Source organism: Pinus tabuliformis, chromosome Q (genome assembly GCF_031772625.1).
Source record: "Pinus tabuliformis cultivar Carrire ecotype Pingquan chromosome Q, CPIR1, whole genome shotgun sequence".
In the NCBI taxonomy this organism is placed as follows: Eukaryota; Viridiplantae; Streptophyta; class Pinopsida; order Pinales; family Pinaceae; genus Pinus; species Pinus tabuliformis.
The window spans coordinates 895,584,026-895,603,482 of NC_142296.1; the positions used below are offsets into that span (position 1 = coordinate 895,584,026).

Genomic DNA, 19,457 nt, shown 5'->3' on the forward strand with positions numbered 1-19,457 from the left:
AAACCAAAATGTAAGAAAAACTAGATAGCACCCTTTCAATTTATAAAAAAATATAATAATTTTGATATTTTTATTTTTAATATAAGTAAATATAAAAATAATATTCAAAAAACAATATTAATATAAACAATAAAATTATATATTTTGTTCTAAAAAAATTTGGCAAATTTGATTTTGGATCTGAGTTACTACACACTCATATTACTTCAAGTACCAATTGAGTTGTACCTAAGACAAATTATAAAAATAATATTAAAGATTAAATTAATTTTCTTGTTTTTTAAATTATTGTTATTATTATTATTTTAAATTTTTTTTTTTAAAAACATTAAAATAATTTTTCCATATTCATTTTTGTTTTGTCAAATCCAAGAAAGACACCCATGCTAATTTTATGTATGACAATAATAACTTGGAGGAAGTGTATTTTTACAAGTACCTAGGAATTGATATTCATCACAAGCTCAATTGGAACTTTAGCATTGAGAAAAGGATTAATGGGGGGTGGAAAGCTTACTTTGGTCTTGAGAATAATTGTAAAACGACAAACCTTGTAATGTGGGATAAAAAGAAGTTCTTCTTTGAAACTTTAGTCACTCTTGTTATCTTATATGGATGTGAGGTTTGGGGTTGCAACATCTCTAGAGAATCTTGGAGAAAGATTGAGCAAATCCAGAAGCGCGTTATAACATATAACCTGAAAATTAAAAGCAATACATCCTACCCTATTCTCCTTACAGAAGCAGGTCTTTCCCTTATCGAGAGCCTAGCTATGACTAGGCTTCTGTTGTACAAGCACAAGCTCAATAACGTAGGAGATCATAGACTTCCTAAGCTAGCTTTAAATACCAGCGAAAACCAACTAAGGCTCAAACGGGGGTGGTATAAAGACATGAGGGCCTGGTTAAACCATTGGGAGATCAACGAGAACGATGCATTGCAAACCATTAATAACATTAAAAATATTATTACTTCTAAGTTCAAAGAAAAAAGGTGGTGTGAAAAAGATTTAGCAACTAAAATAAAATTGAGCTATTATAAGAAGGTCATCAACTCCACCCTAGAAGATCAAAAATATCTCTCTGTTTTAGCTAGCTCAAAGAAGAAAATTAATATAGCGAAGATTAGAACAAACTCTCATGAGCTCCATAGTGAAACAGGTCGTTGGGCAGTTCCTAAAACACCATGGATGGAAAGGATCTGCCATCTCTGTGAGAATAGGAACATTGAGGATGAAAACCACTTCCTCTTAGAGTGCCCCGCATACAACCACATTAGATCTCAGTTTCATAATCTTTGTCGCAATACTGACCTTCCTAGCCTTTTATGATGTCAAAATTATAGTGAGCTTGAGAGGCTTCTCTCCAAGCTTTTTGAGCATAGAAATAAAATCTTAAATGAAACTAAATAATTTGTTTCTTTAGGTCCAATAGACCAAAATTTGGTCTCAATGAGCGTTAATCATGGAGTTGTCTATAATGCGACTTTTTGGAGATTCCGGTGACGGAATCCGGCGGAAGAAATTGAGATTAAATCATGATTTGTTGCAGTTAAAATGGTTTTTTAACTGCATATTTGGATTCAGCACCCTGAAAAACCCCTGGGACGCTTTGATTGTGCAGAAACTAGCTATCAAACTTGCGATTCCAATAAATTGCTGCCGGATTTTCACCGGAAAAACCCGCCGGAAAGACTTTCAAAAAGTCGCGTTATAGACAAGTACGTTAATCATCACCACCATCAAAAAAAATTAATAATGTATAATTAAGATACTATTTCAATTCATATAAGTCATTTAAAAAAAATCTTTCTTCATCTTTATTTGTTCCAATGGAATAATAAAGTTATTCTTTTCTCTCAAAATATCATTGAAATTAAATAACCGCTAATTACATCATGAAATTATCTTTTATATATAGCACAGAAATATATTTTAAAATTATAATAATTTATTATAAAAAATTAATTAAAATTATAATAACTTGTTATAAAAAACTAGTTAAAAAGAAACACGGAAGTGCTTGATAAACCTGAATGGAGTCACTTTTGAGGGTTGGGCTTTGTACAAGCGTGGAGTTCAGTGGTTTTGAAAATGGGGTTGACCAACTCAGCCCTGAAAATTAATATAATCGAAAAGCAATAGCCGTGTGATCAGTTCCATGATCCATCCATCCCGTAAGTGTGATGGCATCATTATGTGTGTAAAATGGCAAAACCACGTTGGCATGTAAAACAAAACAGGTATGAGAGTCCCAGATTTTTGGGTGTATGCAAAACGAATGATAAATGATTTTCTTTTTCTTTGGGGATAAAGAAAAAGAGCGAGAAATGACGAGATCATAGCTCATAATTTACACATACTTGTCTGGACGAGAGTTCAATGCAAAAGAGGAAAAATTAATAGAGAATCGAAGACAGAGTGGTGATTTTGTTTGGGGACATGGAGGACCAGGTGGAGGTCTCTGCAATTGAGGTTCTTCCTGTGGATGCTCTTGCTCACTGCTTCCTCTCATTATCATCATTCAAGGACTTGGCTCAGTAAGATTATCCTTTTCTTTATCTCCTCTGCAATTCTAGTCGTATCACTTTGTTTTTTTAAATTGAGTCAAAAGATTGCTCTCTCAGTTTTCAATATGTTTCTTTCTATGTGCCCACTGGTACTTTCTTATTTCTCGATTACATTCAAAGGCTTGAGCCATGAAAATTCAGTTCATTGGATCATTAGGCAAAGTATTCCTCTGCCAATTGCCGAGTTCAATTACGGTTCTTGCTTCGTGGACCTAATTGATTGCCGGGCACGGTATCGCTGGTTGATAGTTGTTTATAAGTATCATTTGTTTTTGCTTTTTTTTTTTTTTAAATTAAGGTTTGTGAATTACATTGCTGTTTGCAGGGTAAGCATCGTATGCAGGAAATGGAGGGAAGCCGTGAAACAGTCTCTGGCTCGGAGAGATAAGCTGAGCTTTGCAGGATGGAAAATGGATGACAATTCTCTGGCAAGACTCGTTCACGGGGCTTTCGGCCTCAAGGAACTTGACATGTAAGTTACCATACAACTGTCCTGTTGACCTGTAATTAATGTTAGGATTGTTTTTCACCGTTTTTAATTTTATTTACAATTACAATCATCTACTTGATACGCAATATTATATTTGGAATTTAAACAATGCTTATATATGATATCAGAAATTTGATCTTGACGGTGTTTAATGAATAACTCTGATTTCAGGTTTTATAAGTCTGAATTGATGTTGCCATGTGGGTGTTTGTACATAAGCCTTTAGATTAGAATAATTGTTATCAGTCCCCACTTTAATTCTGTAAAAAGTGCAGCAGGCTGTGTGAATTTGGTCTAATGGCTTGTCAATTGCATTTGCCATTTTACGGTAGGATATCGCCTTCTTTGAAGTCATGCACCCAATATTGGCCAAATGCCAAGAGGTGGACCGGTTTGAGTATGGAGACAGAGCATGTTCAGTTAGTGTGGTCAACTAGGAATGATTCCCCCTATATTCCAGCTTTTAGATGTTTGTTCGACCGCCCTTTTTTTTATGTAATTGGCCTCTTAGCCTTCCAGAACACTAAAATTTAATATTGTTGTTTCTATATGCCCCTCGACTAGCTATACTACTGAAATTAATTTGCCAGTTGAATTGACAGAACACAGAGGTATCCCGTAGGTTCAATATAACTTGCTATTTTCTTTACGTTTCATTTGGTCAGTAAGATCAATATGTCTTCTATAGAATTTGAACCTTCCTAACCTGGCCAAAGTAATTTGCTCTCTAACAATATTACCAGAAACCACAGTTGAGCAGGTCTTTTCTAGAAGAAACTTGTTCCATAACTAATGCCATACCGGAAACCCATTTCTGGCATTAATTTCCTCTTTCTTGATCACAAACCCATGTCTTGAGAAAAAAACAGCATTTTTACTGCTATTTTCTCACAGGAACCTGGCCTGTGAGAAAGGACTAATATAAAAAGCCCTAGAATAAACCAAAAAATAGGAGAAAAGTCTTTCTTTTTAAATGAATGTTTCTGGTATTGCAAGCAGCACTGCTACTGGCACACAAGGGGCTAACTTGTCTCTGGAGGGATTTGAACCTTGGTGGGGGGAATAGCAACACCCTCTATTTACCAACGAATGAGGCCCTGTCTACAATGATTGAATTTTTTTGAAACAATATTGAAGTATATTGCTGAGGGGGAAAGAAGCAAACCCCAAAGGTTTTCGTTATAAGGATAAAACTACCTCATTTGTGCCATCCTTTCCTGCAAAACTGAATCGTGGGAGCAAGGAGAAACTCTGCGCTTAGGACTGTAGGAACTGAGAGGCCGCATCATATATTTTTGCACCGTTGGAGCTTTGGACTCTAGCTTGAGGATTTTGGACTGCATCAGACTCTACAGTATATATATTTTGAATTTCTTTGCTAGAGGTTGGCTTTGAAAGGTTTCAAATTTGTGTATTGTTCACATTGTGCCATCCATTTTAATGGCAGGAAGCCCAAGTACTTAAGTATCAACATAACAAAACATATGACCCCCCTGGCCAACCAAGTGACATAGACAAACCAGACTCCATTTAAAATTCTACGTGAATGCAAAAAGGGATTTTGAAAGCAGGATGTGGGTTGCTATACAGTCCACTCATTCATACAGTGGCCCAAGTGGGACAACAAGATTAAAGGGTTGTGCATGCCTTTATTACAAGTAGCCAAAAGGAGGGGGTTTATAGGTGTGACATGGTAGACTACTTTGTTGATTCACTAGGACATGGGATTATCGTGATTGTTAAGATGATGGTGATGATGAGTTGACTTTCACTTAAGAGGAGCTAATGGAAGAGATGGAATATGAATATTCGTTAAGTTATTTGTCCTTTATGAACTGAACAGTGAGCATTTTGACCTTTGCATTGTTGAAAACTTTGAAGTTTTTGTTATGACCATGAAACATGCTATTGAGGATCGCTGGGTTTTTGTTATGAATATGAACATGATATCACTTTTTATTTTAATTTTTATTTTTTTTTATTTTAGGAATTTGAATGATGACTGTTGATAGTTTAATTATTCTTGCATATGTTAAAAAAAACCTCTAAAATGTTTCGTATAGCAAAATCTGTGAATTTCCTTTTCCTGTTCTGAACCCACTTCTTGTTTTGTATGTGTTTCTCATTTCTGGTAATATAGCTCTTTGCCACTTTAAGTAAGCTTGGGGGCAGATTTGCTGAAAAATTCCAGATAAGCATTCTTATTTGTTTTTACAATATTTGTCACCAAGCCTTCTCGTAGAAAAACAAGGTAATCTCTCAAATCGTTGGCATTTGCCAGGTGCCATCTGTGAATAGTTTATGTGTTCAATTCCCTGCAGTTGTCATCTGCAAGTATAATGTTGATGTCGCACCTGTGGCGTGCTAGGAACAAACACAGAGTACCATGGTGCAGTGACTTTGATGCCATTTCTTAGAAATGTTATTCACAATCTGTATCTTGTGTGCAAGAACTGGAACCTTACTTGCAGTGTAGCATGGTTTATCTTGGTTCCTATAGAATATGCTTCAGTTGTCCCAAAGTGGAAAAGTACAATAGGCTTGCCTTCCTGTCAGTTAAAAGCCTGCTTCCTGTCAATTAGGGCATCTTAGAGAGTACGTTGTACAATTTTTAGAATCAGGATGAGCATCAGAAGCAAACACCGAAAAACACATTTATGATTTGGTTTGCCCAAATGGAAGACAACCATGTAAAAGCCTTTACACACACATAAAGGAGTCTGCAACAGTGAACTAGCTCTGTATGGCTCTGATTCCAATCTGCAGTAGCATGTGTTACATGTTAGACGTATTTGATTCATGTAATTTTTTTTCTAGGTAAGGGTAAATGTTAGTTTCTGTAGCGTCGGATGTGTTCTAGCTACAAAATTTGGTGGAGAGGCTAGAATGCATGAGATCTCCAAAACCCAGAAATTGTTTCTGGAAATTCCACCTAGAGATGAATTAATTAGATTATTAACCTTTTTTTAATGTTTCCTAAGTCTAAGCTTAGGAAAACTGGTTAATTAATCAGAATTAATTAAGTCAAGGTAAGAATAGTTTAGAAATGTTGAAAATAGTGTAACTAGGTTCGGTCTTCATTATGTCAAGTTTTTGCATTAATGTATTTTTGTATTAAAAGAATTATTTTTGCTCTAATTAAGAGCTCAAGACAAATCATGTAAAAATGAAGACAGTCATGTATTATTTATGTAAATGAAATGAATGTAAGTCCTTCTAGATCATCAAAGAAATACTCAAATGTGTACCCACAGATTTACTCAAGAAAACCGCTCAAAGGAAGACTATGGAAGCCTTCTAGATTCACGTCGGCCAAACTAATTAATCAAAGGGACATGTCGGCCTAATCTAGGCTCACGTCGGCTCAATGGATGAGAGGGAAAGCCTATATATAGGCTACATTTGGCTCCTCCTAAAACGCAATTCATTCCATCTCTCTCACGAAGAAGAGCAGCAGCATTAAGGTCGAAGAAAGGAAGGGTAGCCGCAACAAGTGAGGAAGTCTGTCCCCTCATGCGAAGTCACCAACGAGCCTGCTCCTCCTCACGGCATTCAGATCTGGGTTAGGGTCTTGCATTACTTAACCGTATGGTTGGTTTGAAGGGCTGTTATAGCCGCAAATACAAGAAGGAGACTGCTGTTGAAAGGTGCGAGGGTATCGTAGGGCTAGGAGAGCCCTAACTCCATTTTCGCATATACATTCGTTCTGAAATCAAAGGCTTCTACCCTCGCTGTGTTGGATAGTCAACGTTGTTACCTTTTGAAGTCTTGTAGACAAGCCCTAATCATCACTCTAGCAACGTATGAGGCATCTACATGTAATGCGAGGATAGATCGAGGCTGGAAGAGCCTATTCAAATTGTTTGGTGCAGACTGTCATGCTCATTCATTGCAGAATTGTACAGTATGATTGGGTACACATTTTGAGGTATTGTCATTTGATGTTGAAGGCATTTCTGAGTCAATGTTTGGGTCATGTAACTTCTCAATAAAGATTCTATAAGAAAGAGTTCAAAGGGTTTTTCCTCTCAGATTTTGGAGAGGTTTTTGCCCTGGCATGGTGCCAATATCTTGTGTACTTGTGCATGATTGATTTTCTTGTTTTGATAGTTGGTTGATGATAACACTACATGTTAATAATATCAATCAAATCTGAAGAAAATAATATATCAAGCAGTTATCATAGTAAAGAGAAATAGAACAATTGCATTGCCCTTAATTTCTCAACAAGAAACTAGCACGGATCGATCCAGAAATGATCTAAGCCATCAATTAAGATTTAATCTTGGCCATTGGAATCCTAACAGGAAGATATAAGAAGGGATTGATGTGGTGATGGAGAATACACTTTAGCAATTTGATTTCCTTGGCAGATCGGTTTCTAAAGAGCAACAGTAGTTGCCGAAGAGCCAGAGATCAAAGCAGAATCAGTGAGGGGCAGAGACAGTGATCTGGAGGAAGTTTTCCATATCCGGAGAAGCAGCGGCAAGAGGCCGAATTATTCCCAGTGAGGCAACGCAAAGGATTGCACAGTTGCTTCATAAGAGCAATTCAATTTGGCTAGAGGAAAATTCGATTAAGCTTCCAGAGTTCGGGAAAGTTTTCCAAAGGGATGGAGAATCATTTTGCTCAGCAGAGACAGGCATAACGAATTCATTAGAGGCAATTCTGGGCTAGACTTCCAAGGGTTCGCGCAAGCACTGTGCATAAGCTAATGCAGAGGGTCCAGGAGGACAAGTTTTCTGAGGTAGAGTTGTGTTGGGATTGCTAGCTGGGCATCCATAGATTGTATTCATATTTCACTGCTGCATAAAAATAAAGCCCTCATCTATTGCACCGGTTTTCCCAAGTTGGGTTTTTTCTGGGGACATTTGTCTAAAAATAACGGTTTCATTTTTATGTGTGTGCGCTAGATTTTCTCAAATTCCAGTGCTATTTTTCTTCCACAGTATTTGTTTGTTTAAAACACAATGTAACTTATTTGGTATTTGTCGTAGCAAATTGCAAATAAATTAACAATTAGGAAAGTAATTTCCAGTTATTGTGACAGATGAAATTTTCACATGGTATTAGAGCGTGAGTGATCGGCTGGGAAGCTTAGAAGCGAAAGAAAGAATTTCGCTGCTCAGAGGGAGTAATAGGCCAGAATTCCTAGAGGCTGCACAGTTCATTGACAGGCAGGCCAAATTGCTGGGGCAGGAATTCAATTTTCAGTTGCAGGGTTGCAAAAAAGTCGAGTTGCCCGAGTTAGTGATTCTAGTAGTCAGAGGGAGCAACAACAACTCCAATTTTTCGTTGAGCAGATTCCTTGGTTGGACGCAGAGGGTTTTGCAGCAGTAGAACTAGTGTCGGGTGGAAGAGAAAAGCACACATAGCAGAGGGAAAATTTCTCTCAGGGAACTTCAAGTCTTAGAAGTTTTATTTTTTTTCAGGCAGATTGGCAGTAGTAGCTAGCAGATCTGTGCATTCTAAGAGGGAGTGTGAGTAGTAGAGCAACAATCAAGCAAAGGGAAAGAGGGAGTTTTTGACAAATTCAGAGATGGCCACAATAGGGCTTAGAGATCAGGATAGGTTGGATGGAGCTTCCAACTATGTCATCTGGAAGGCTAGGATGTCCTTCCTTCTAGATGAATATGGCCTAAAAGCCTACATAGATAATGTGGTGGTAGTTCCCTAGGATGCAGATCAGTGCAAAGAATACAGGAAGGAGATGGCAAGGGTGAAGCGGTTGATCTTGGATGGAGTCCGAGACCATATAGTCTCACATTTGGCAGATAAAGGTACAACCAGAGAGATGTGGGTAGCTCTCTCCATGCTATATCAAGGTACTTCCGAGCAACAGAAGGTGTTTCTGGAAGAAAATATGAGATGCATAAGAATGGAAAAGGGGGAAGGCATATATCCCTTCTTCACCAGGATTCAGGAGGTCCGAGATCAACTTGCAGTTGTTGGGGCAGCGCCTCAACCATCAGAGCTAGTGTGATTGACACTAAACAATGTCTCGGAGGATTGGCAAGTGTTTGTCCAAAGTATATTGGGCAGAGACACTTTGCCAAGATGGGACAGGATGTGGGCCAATTTGCAGTAGGAGGAGTTGAGGCGAGCTCTGTTAAAGAGCTCCATCATTGGCAGCAGTAGCAACAGATCGAAGAGTGTGAAGGAGGAGGAGAATGTGGCCCTTGCATCGAAGGGTCCCAGTAAGGAGTAGGGGGAGCAGAAGAAGAAGAAGAAGAAGAAGAAGAAGAAGAAGAAAGAACTATCTAAGGTCAAGTGCGTCAGGTGTGGCGAGTTTGGCCACTACAGTACCCTATGCCCTCTCAGAAAGAAGGACAAGTAGGTGAAGCAGGACCAAGCGGCAACACATGCTGAGATAGATAGGCCATCCTCCAGGTTGGAGGAAGATTTTGCGATGTTTGCAGATATACATCTAGGAGTGAGGTGGGGCGACTTGGTGCAGTAGCCCTGTTACCCACCATTTTGTGGGTGATATCCCTAGAAGTTTTTTTTTCTCCAAGATGGTCCTCAATTGGCAGCCAACAACCCCTTGCAGCCACCAACTAGATTGTTGTGCCACTTCTCCGCAATCTGAGCCAGCCATGTGGTCCCTCATCCATCTGCCATGACGTATGCTTGAAGGTCGGCCTTCTGAACCTAAAGGTATGCCTTGTCATTTGGTACTTGAGTATTGTAGTTTGCTTATCATGGACACTTCTGGGCATGGATTAATGGGGGGATTCGGCGGAAAGAATGGGGTAGGTCTGTGCTCTTGTCCCCTAGACCCCTTTGGATGTTAACCTTGGATTCTAGTTCCGTGGGATCTCTTTTACTGACCCTTTGACTTTAGGGATGGTACTTCATGGGAAACCCTAATTTTGGTTGCGTGGTCCCACTCCCTCATCAACATTGCCCCCTTTCCACTCATTATAACCCCATTCATCATTTCTCCCACCTTGGTCCGCATTCCTCCACTGGGTCCACATAGGGTTAACTTTCCCCTTCCCCTTGCCCACACCTTGGGTCAGGCTTGCAATGATGCCCCAGAGGTTGATGCAGTTGAAAATAAAAGTAAAAGCATAATTGGCCACATTCAATAGGAAAATGCACCACAAAATGCAAAAGATGGCCGGGACAAACACATTTAGCACGTGGGAAAAAGCCAATACATGAGCTCTAACCCATCATCATCGCCATCACCTTGGTTCCTACAAGCCCTAGATGAGCCTCCTTTATCATTTAGGAACACATGATTGTCCCAACCCCTGGTGGGCAATGAACCACCCTACCTTAAAAGGGTTTCCACTGCTATATCTCACACATCATGCTCTTAACCCTTGAGTCCCAAGCAATTAATTAAAGAAAAATCATAAAAGGCAAAAGGCATATAAAGAAAGGTGAAAAAATGAAGGTCGGGGCCCCTCATGTACCACAATTGCTCCCTCTTATACATTATATACCCAAGTGTGGGATTCTCTTTTTCTAGCTATCCTTGTACCCCAACCTGTGGCCCAGGGCTGCCCCTTTTCATTCCCTACTCCATTCATCTCTTTATCACATGCCACCACCTTTTAAAGGATGTACCTTGGAAATATTATCCCCTTTAGAAGTAGAAACCACCTAATGGGCTATTTGGTTAACCCCATTTGGAGCTTGGAGACATTAGCACATGCCAAAGCCCATTATGGAAGAGTATGCCATTATGAAATCCCCACCTGTTGTCCATGGTTTGTAAGCTCTTTTGCTCGATTTCCTTGATGACTTGTTGTACTGGAAGGCTAGGGGATGCATTGGATTTTATGCATTATTGCAAGTGGTCTCTCTCTTGGGTTTGGTCTCCCTATACGGGGTCCTAACCCTCGAGAGGGCTACATTGGCACATATAGGGCGTGTGTTGAGAGCCATGGGCCTCCACTGCAGTAGACAACACTCCATTGATCCCCAGAGATGTTCAGGGATTGCTCGAGATTCATCTATTGGATGAGGAAGATGTACCTGGTTCACCTTTGCTCAGCAAGCCCCACAGTTGTACCATGCACTTGGCAGATGACCCAGGACTTGTATGCTAATGTCGCATCACTTACACCATCATCTGAGCCCTTACATATGGTCTACAGGCATCTTCGACTTACTTGGAGACCCGTGAGGTTACTTGTGTGCCATCACAGCCATTGGGAGCACCACATGTTTATTATTTGGAGAACAAGGGGCCAACCCCTTGTTCATTACTTTTGAAAGTCCAATTCATCATTTTGGTACTTATGGACTTCATCAGGCCTCTTAGAGAGCCCAACGACATGCATTATTGATTATTCGACCTCTTGGGAGGCTTCTTATTTTGTTTATGAGCTAGTTTGGTGGGCTTGTCACCAAAAGTTAGTTATTTGCACATTATTTTTATTTGATGGGCTAATGTAGGCTCAAATTAGGTAATTCGAACTCCTAATGAGTGTATAAATAGGAGAGACATGAATTCATTTTGTATCATCACTTGGATTGGATCATATCTTCTTGTGAGATTTTCACTATCTTTTGAGGATGAGACTTTTTGGATGAATGGATGAATTTCTATGTTTGGTTTTTTTTTTTTGTCTTGAAGCTTATATGATTGGCATATCTTGGTGATTGAATATATTCTTCTTACATGTAAGTACTATATTAATGCTATTTTGATTCTTTATTTTGCTGCATTCATGATATTGGGATTTTCGTTATTCTAGGGTTAATTTGCTGCTTTTCTTGGAATGAAGTTGTGTATATTAAATCTCTAAATAGTGTTGTATCATGATTGGGCCATGTTTGAATGAATGAATGTTCCTAGAGACATCCTTGTCTTGACAAGTCACTAAATATTGTTGAACGAAGTATAAATGTTAAAATTGGCAACCAGGGAAAAACTTCATGTTAGATTCCCCTCGTCGAGAGGTGTAGGATTGATATAAAAATCATTCAATTCCGATAAGTATTCATGGAGATATGAATTTATTTTGATTATGGAATTATTATCAAGCCGACCTACAACTCATGTAGGCTCAGAAGCCCAACAGTCGCATCTATTCACCCACTAACGTTGTGTATAAATATAAGAGGACTTTTCCTCATTTGGACTCACTCATCTCATCACATCTCTCTCTCTCTACTGCGCAGATATGAGTCTCTTCTCTACTGCGCTGAAATGGGTCTCTCTCTCTCACACATGTGAAGCCGGAAGCTGTTGAATTTGAAGTTGCAACTGCAGAAGTAAAGATTGACTTGCGTGGCCTAGAAGATCTCCTCTTTGGAACTGCGCTATAGGTTCATCTGAACCTCCTTTGAAAGCCGCAACTTTTGGTGGTGGAATGAAGTCAATCCGACGAACGGTTTGCAAGATATCGACTGCCCTAGTTTGAAGCCGGAAACTGCTGAAACTGCAGAAGTAAAGATTGAATTGCGTGGCCTAGAAGATCTCCTCTTTGGAAATGCGCTGTAGGTTCATCTGAACCTCCTTTGAAAGCCGCAACTTTTGGTGGTGGAATGAAGTCAATCCGACGAACGGTTTGCAAGATATCGACTGCCCTAGTTTGAAGCCGGAAACTGCTGAAACTGAAGCTGCAACTGCAGAAGTAAAGATTGACTTGTGTGGCCTAGAAGATCTCCTCATCTGAACTGCGCTGTAGGTTCATCTGAACCTCCTCTGGAAGCCGAAACTTTTGGTGGTGGAATGAAGTCAATCCGACTATCGGTTTGTGAGATATGGTCTGCCCTAGTTTGATAATGAAGCCGCTAATGCTGATGCTACTGATCTAGGGTTTGCTACTGCTGATATGAATCAGATTTATTGTACTATTTCTCTCTGCTGAATTATTGAAGATAAAAGAAGATTTGATCAAAGGGTTTCCCCACACATTGTGGGGTTTGTCCCTGGCTAGCCGCCACATCTTGTGTCTCTTGTCTTGGCTTGTTTTCTGTCGATCGTTTAATTTCTATCTGCACTTTACGTTATGTACATGTGATTGCTAATCGGTGGAATATAATAAGAAAAAGAAGTAAATTGTTATAAGCATAGAACATACCATAACTTAACATGGTATCGAAGCTGAGGTGAAGACAAAGCCCGAGCAAGAGCAAGAGCAATCATTGAAGAGAAGATTGGCAAGGCTATCCTAAAAGAACTATGGGGTCCTCAACACTCTTTCTTGTCGAAGACAAGCTCCGTGAGAAAGTTGACTATCACGGATGGAAGATGTCTATCGATCTAACCCTTGAAGATCAAGGAGTGCTGGACCATGTAAGAGGCAATATTGTTGAGCCTTCATCAAATGCATCTGCTGCTGCCTGGAACAAATGGAAAAATGGAGAAGTCAAAACAAAGAAGATCATCCGAGACTCTATCGACAAGCGCTTGGTGGCCTACATCTCTGATCTAGACACCTCCAAGGAAATCTACGACAGACTGGTGAGTTTATTTAAAGTTAATGATGCAAATCAAGTTTTGTTTCTTAGAAATAAGTTGAGATGAAAGTATGCAAGCATACTTCTTAAGAATCACCGAGATCAAGAACGATCTCCTATCTATTGGGGAAACCATTACTGACAGAGAAATGGCACTCACAACTCTCGGAGGATTACCATCTGAATGGTATGTGTTCAGGACTACTCTTCTGAACAATAATGTAATTCCTAGTTTCGAGGAATTAATGGCTAGATGCATTCAAGAACAAACAAGGGTAGAAGTGCAAGAAATGCCCATGCCTAAAGGTCCTCCTGCTGCCTTTTCTTCTCATGCAAAGAGAAGAAAGGACTCACACCGGGACGATGATCAAAATCCCTCTGATGGCAAATCAAAGGAATGACAAATTCAACAGCAAAGGTAAGAGGAGAGCTGGAGATCGAGGAAGAGGACAACCATTCAGGAAGGCTAGAAAGTCCAGGATGTATTAAATGCACCTGACCTCAAAAGGAATCTAGTGTCCATCTTGGCAATGGAAGACAGAGGCTACAAGGTAACCTTCAGCAATGGCAAGGTATGTATATGGAAAAATAATGATAAAGATTCCTTTACTCTTGGGTTTAGTGTTGATTCATTATATCAGGTCGATGGAAGTCTGCTAGGTGTCATGTCTTGTGACACAACTCTTTAGTCCGAACTTTGGCATTGGAGGTTTTCCCACCTTCATTACAAAGCTCTACCCGATGTAAGACAGATGGTAACAGGGATGCTCGAATTCCAAGTAGAGAAAGAAGGTGTATGTCCGGGATGTGCCGAAGGAAAGCTCAAAAGGGGACCATTCCCCTCAAGCCAAAGCAAGACCTCCGATATATTACAGTTGGTTCACTCAGGCATACCTGAGGTTGGCATTAAGAGGGAGACTACTACACCACATACTCCTGAGCAGAATGGTGTGGTGGGAAGGAAGAACTGCACGATGATGGAAGTTGTCCGGGCCATGCTACATGATCAAAGACTTCTGAAGTTTCTATGGGCTGAAACTACAATCACCGCCGTATATGTACAAAATCGATGCCCTCATCAAGCATTGGGTTCCAAGACTCTTGAAGAAAAGTTCACCGCAAGGTGAACAATCTTCTGACTTTGAGGAGCTCTCAAGAAGCCGACACCAGGGAACTGAAAGAAAAGGATGATGAATCAATGCCTGATGTAGAAGAACCCATGGATCTGATTAATTCTCATCCACATGAGCCTTCCTCTTCTAGGAAGAGGCCTTCATGGCTTAGGGGGATACTTGATGATTCTGAAGGACATGCTGCACCCTGAGGAACCTTCCGTCAAATTAAGAAACTTAACAAGTATCAGGGATACCTGACCATCATGAGCACGATCATACAAAATGAGCCTTCATCATTCTCAGATGTCGTCAAGCATTAACTATGGAAGGGTGCTATGACCATAGAATATGAGTCTATTATGGAGAATGATGTCTGGGAAGTAGTTCCTAGACCCTGGACAAGACAATTGTTACTTCAAAATGGCTTTACAAGATAAAGCATGCAGCAAATGGAAGTATGGAAAAGTATAAGGTTCATTTTGTTGCTCGTGGTTTATCCCAGAAGGAAGGTATAGACTATGATATTTGCACCTGTTGCCAGATATACGACCATCCGCTTGATCATAGCCCTTGTGACTTCACAAGGATGGAACCTACATCAGATGGATGTCAAGACTGTGTTCTTGCACGGTTTGATCAAAGAAGAGGTCTACGTGGAGCAACCCGAAGGATTTGAGATTTATGATTGAAAATCTCATGTATGCAGGTTGAAGAAGGCTCTCTATGGGTTGAAGCAAGCACCCCGAGCATGGTATGAGAGGATCGATAGCTACTTGATGAAGTTGGGATTCACTAGGAGTGAAGCCGATCCTAACCTTTACTTTAAGGTTGAAGATGAAAAGCCTATCATACTGGTGTTGCATGTGGATGACCTCTTTCCATAGGTGCAAACCCTCTCATTCACAAATGTAAGAGGGAGATGGCTTCTGAATTTGAAATGAAGGACCAAGGACTTGAAGTGTGGCAGAAGCCAAGGGAAATTTTCCTATCTCAAGGAAAATATGTGGTAAAGATATTGGAAAGATTTGGTATGATGGACTGCAAGCCTGTGACTACCTTGAGGATCTTAACTTTTAAAAGTTATATCGTAGTGATGTCGGACCAGATTTGGGAAATGCCTCTGAGTTTCATAAATTCATTCGCATTGATGTTCTTGGTGAACCTCCATCCGAACATATGTTTTGCAGTTAGCATTGTGAGCTCATATTTGGTTGAGCCTCACTGGATTGATGCCAAGAATCTTCTGAGATATCTTCGTGGCACAATGGGTTAAGATACACTGTCAAAGATGTGAGACTACTTGGATATACTGATGCTGATTGGGCAGGCAGTGTGGTGGACCGTAAGAGCACTTCCGAGTGCTGTTTCACCTTGGGATCTGCTTCGATATCCTGGATGAGCAGGAAGCAGAAGTCGGTGACTTTGAGCACCGCTGAAGCAGGATATACTGTTGCTAGCATGACCTCGTGTGAGGCAGTCTGGTTGCGAAAGCTCTTCAGTGAGCTGTTTGGATTTACATTGGATACCATTGTGATTCTCTATAACAACCAGAGGTGGGATTCGATTATTGAGGAATCCCGTATTCGTCGATTGCTCCAGCAGATAGACATCATCTGGGATATGGTAAGTTGATGAGCAAGGAGGCTCCATCGCATTAAGATGATGTACAGGTTGATACACCTTGTCAAAGCCCCGAGGAAAGATCTAATTTGTGATTTTCCCAAACGACTTGGAGTCATCAAGAAACCCTTGTACAAGGGTCCTGCATGTTGCATACATTGAGCTCTGGGAGCTCTAAGGGCTTGTGGTTCTTACTGGAGCAACATACGACCACAGGGTGACTCACCCTCCCCTGGTGGTGCGCACTGGAACAAGATGATTTGCTCTCTTGTGGAACAAGATGATTCGCTCTCTTGTGGGACAAGATGATTCGCTCTCCTGTGTAGCAGGATGATTAGTTCTCCTGTGAGGCCTGGATTGATGTGTTCTCCATGGCGATTGTAGCAGGATTGATGTGTTCTCCTGTGAGGCCTGGATTGATGTGTTCTCCATGGCGGCATGGATTGATGTGTTCTCCATGGTGATTGTAGCAGGATTGATGTGTTCTCCTGTGAGGACAGGATTGATTAGTTCTCCTGTCGAGGCATCCTACCCATGCAGTCTGGGACTCATGGGAAGTACCTCTCATTTGATCAATGAGCACGGAAATGAAGTTAGGGACCATAGTAGTACCGATGGACGCATCGTTGTAACTACCGTACTCCCTACGCTAGGATGACCTCCATTGATCTGGGATCAATGATACTGGTCTGGGACCAGTGGTAGGAGTTGTACCATACTATGACGCTGACTTCGGGTCGGTTGAGACTGGTCTGGGATCAGTGGTACATACTCTGAGACCGACTTTGAGTCAGTGGAGGATGATATTGGTCTGGGACCATTGGAGTTGTACTCACTATGACGCTGACTTTGGGTTGGTTGAGACTGGTCTGGGATCAGTGGTACATACTCTGAGACTGACTTTGAGTCAGTATGATACATCCTCGATCATTTCTTCTTCTTCATAATTCGGACAGAAGCAGAGTAGAACAGAACAATGCAAGAGCAGAGCAGAACTGAACAAAACAGTACAGATCAGTGCAGGGCAGAACAAGACAAAGCAGAACAGGCAAAATAGAGCAGAGCAGGGCAAGGGTCAGGCTGTACAAGGCAGTGCATTTGATGGATGAATAAGTAACGACCGATAGACAGATTGCAGATGAAGTTCTCCATGGTTGAGAGGGAGTGTTAAAATTGGCAACCAGGGCAAAACTTCATGTGGGTCATCTTATTCATGGCTAATAATATTTTTATTAGATTCCTCTCGTTGAGAGGTGTAGGATTGATATAAAGATCATCCAATTCCGATAAGTATTCATGGAGATATGAATTTATTTTGATTATGGAATTATTATCAAGCCGACCTACAACTCATGTAGGCTCAGAAGCCCAACAGTCGCATCTATTCACCCACCAACGTTGTGTATAAATATAAGAGGACTTTTCCTCATTTGGACTCACTCATCTCATCACATCTCTCTCTCTCTACTGCGCAGATATGAGTCTCTTCTCTACTGCGCTGAAATGGGTCTCTCTCTCTCACACATGTGAAGCCGGAAGCTGTTGAATTTGAAGTTGCAACAGCAGAAGTAAAGATTGACTTGCGTGGCCTAGAAGATCTCCTCTTTGGAACTGCGCTATAGGTTCATCTGAACCTCCTTTGAAAGCCACAACTTTTGGTGGTGGAATGAAGTCAATCCGATGAACGGTTTGCAAGATATCGACTGCCCTAGTTTGAAGCCGGAAACTGCTGAAACTGAAGCTGCAACTGCAGAAGTAAAGATTGACTTGCGTGGCCTAAAAGATCTCCTCTTTGGAACTGCGCTGTAGGTTCATCTGAATCTCCTTTGAAAGCCGCAACTTTTGGTGGTGGAATGAAGTCAATCCGACGAACGGTTTGCAAGATATCGACTGCCCTAGTTTGAAGTCGGAAACTGCTGAAACTAAAGCTGCAACTGCAGAAGTAAAGATTGACTTGCGTGGCCTAGAAGATCTCTTCATCTGAACTGCGCTGTAGGTTCATCTGAACCTCCTCTGGAAGTCGAAACTTTTGGTGGTGGAATGAAGTCAATCCGACTATCGGTTTGTGAGATATGGTCTGCCCTAGTTTGATAATGAAGCCGCTAATGCTGATGCTACTGATCTAGGGTTTGCTACTGCTGATATGAATTAGATTTATTGTACTATTTCTCTCTGTTGAATTATTGAAGATAAAAGAAGATTTGATCAAAGGGTTTCCCCACACATTGTGGGGTTTGTCCCTGGCTAGCTGCCACATCTTGTGTCTCTTGTCTTGGCTTGTTTTCTGTCAATCGTTTAATGTTCTATCTGCACTTTACTTTATGTACATGTGATTGCTAATTGGTGGAATATAATAAGAAAAAGAAGTAAACTGTTATAAGCATAGAACATACCATAACTTAACAATAAATGACCTTGAAGCTACTTCCATTAAGCTCTAATGCCCAACGAAATTGTCTTTTAGGCCTCCTTTACAAGTGGAAATCAATACAAACTCTAAATCTTCCATGACTCCATCTCTCCCAAAGGACAAAGCATTGGCCTTCCTCTGGTGATCACTTTAACGCTTATTTTTTTCACCTTCCCCTCTTTTTATAGGCCTAGCCTACATAGGTCACCTAGGGTATCAATTATCTCACAATCTATCCACCCAAATACTTAGATTTTTTGTCCACAACTCCGCTGGTGGGTCCTCAAGAAGCCCTTCAAATTTCATGAGATTCTGACGGTGGGATCTTGAGATATCGCAAGCCCTATCTTGAAGACCAATTCTTGCCCTTGGTTTCCCTTAGGCTAGAAACCTCACTGGGATCCTTGCATTGCCTTTCATTGAAAATTCATTCCTTGATCCCTTTCCCCTACCTAATTAGGTCAAGTATATCATTGGTTGCTAAATCCTATCCTCTTGATCTAACCTCGGGTCCACTTGGTCTCGTGTGGTCCCATGCACTATTAAGGTTAATTCTTCAAAGATCACCTGGAACCCAAGTTTCCACAAGAATTATAGGTCTTAGGGATCTCCTTTCTAAGACACATACTCAAAACCTAACCCTTGAAATTCTCCACAAGCCCTTCCTAGAGAACCTTCCATATTGTTTTCCAAGACAAGCAAGCCACAATCTTGAGCCTCTCTTGTAAATAGGCTTTTAGGATCACCCTTCATCCTATCTTTGATCTATTAATCTCTGTGATCCTTATCATACCGGGTCTCCTCCCATCGGTGAAAGTCCGTAAAGAGT

At 40.6% G+C, this 19,457-nt stretch overlaps 1 protein-coding gene across 1 annotated transcript in view; it reads left to right on the forward strand.

Annotated features, from left to right (window-relative positions):
* Positions 1-2,201: 2,201 nt before the first annotated feature.
* The window catches only part of LOC149222357 (F-box/RNI-like superfamily protein), a 266,606-nt gene continuing 249,350 nt past the window's right edge, over positions 2,202-19,457 (forward strand). The window contains exons 1-2 of the mRNA XM_089383083.1: positions 2,202-2,538; positions 2,894-3,040. Of these exons, the coding sequence (XP_089239209.1) occupies positions 2,441-2,538; positions 2,894-3,040 (245 nt within the window). The 5' untranslated portion in view covers positions 2,202-2,440. The remainder of the gene's footprint in view (positions 2,539-2,893; positions 3,041-19,457) is intronic.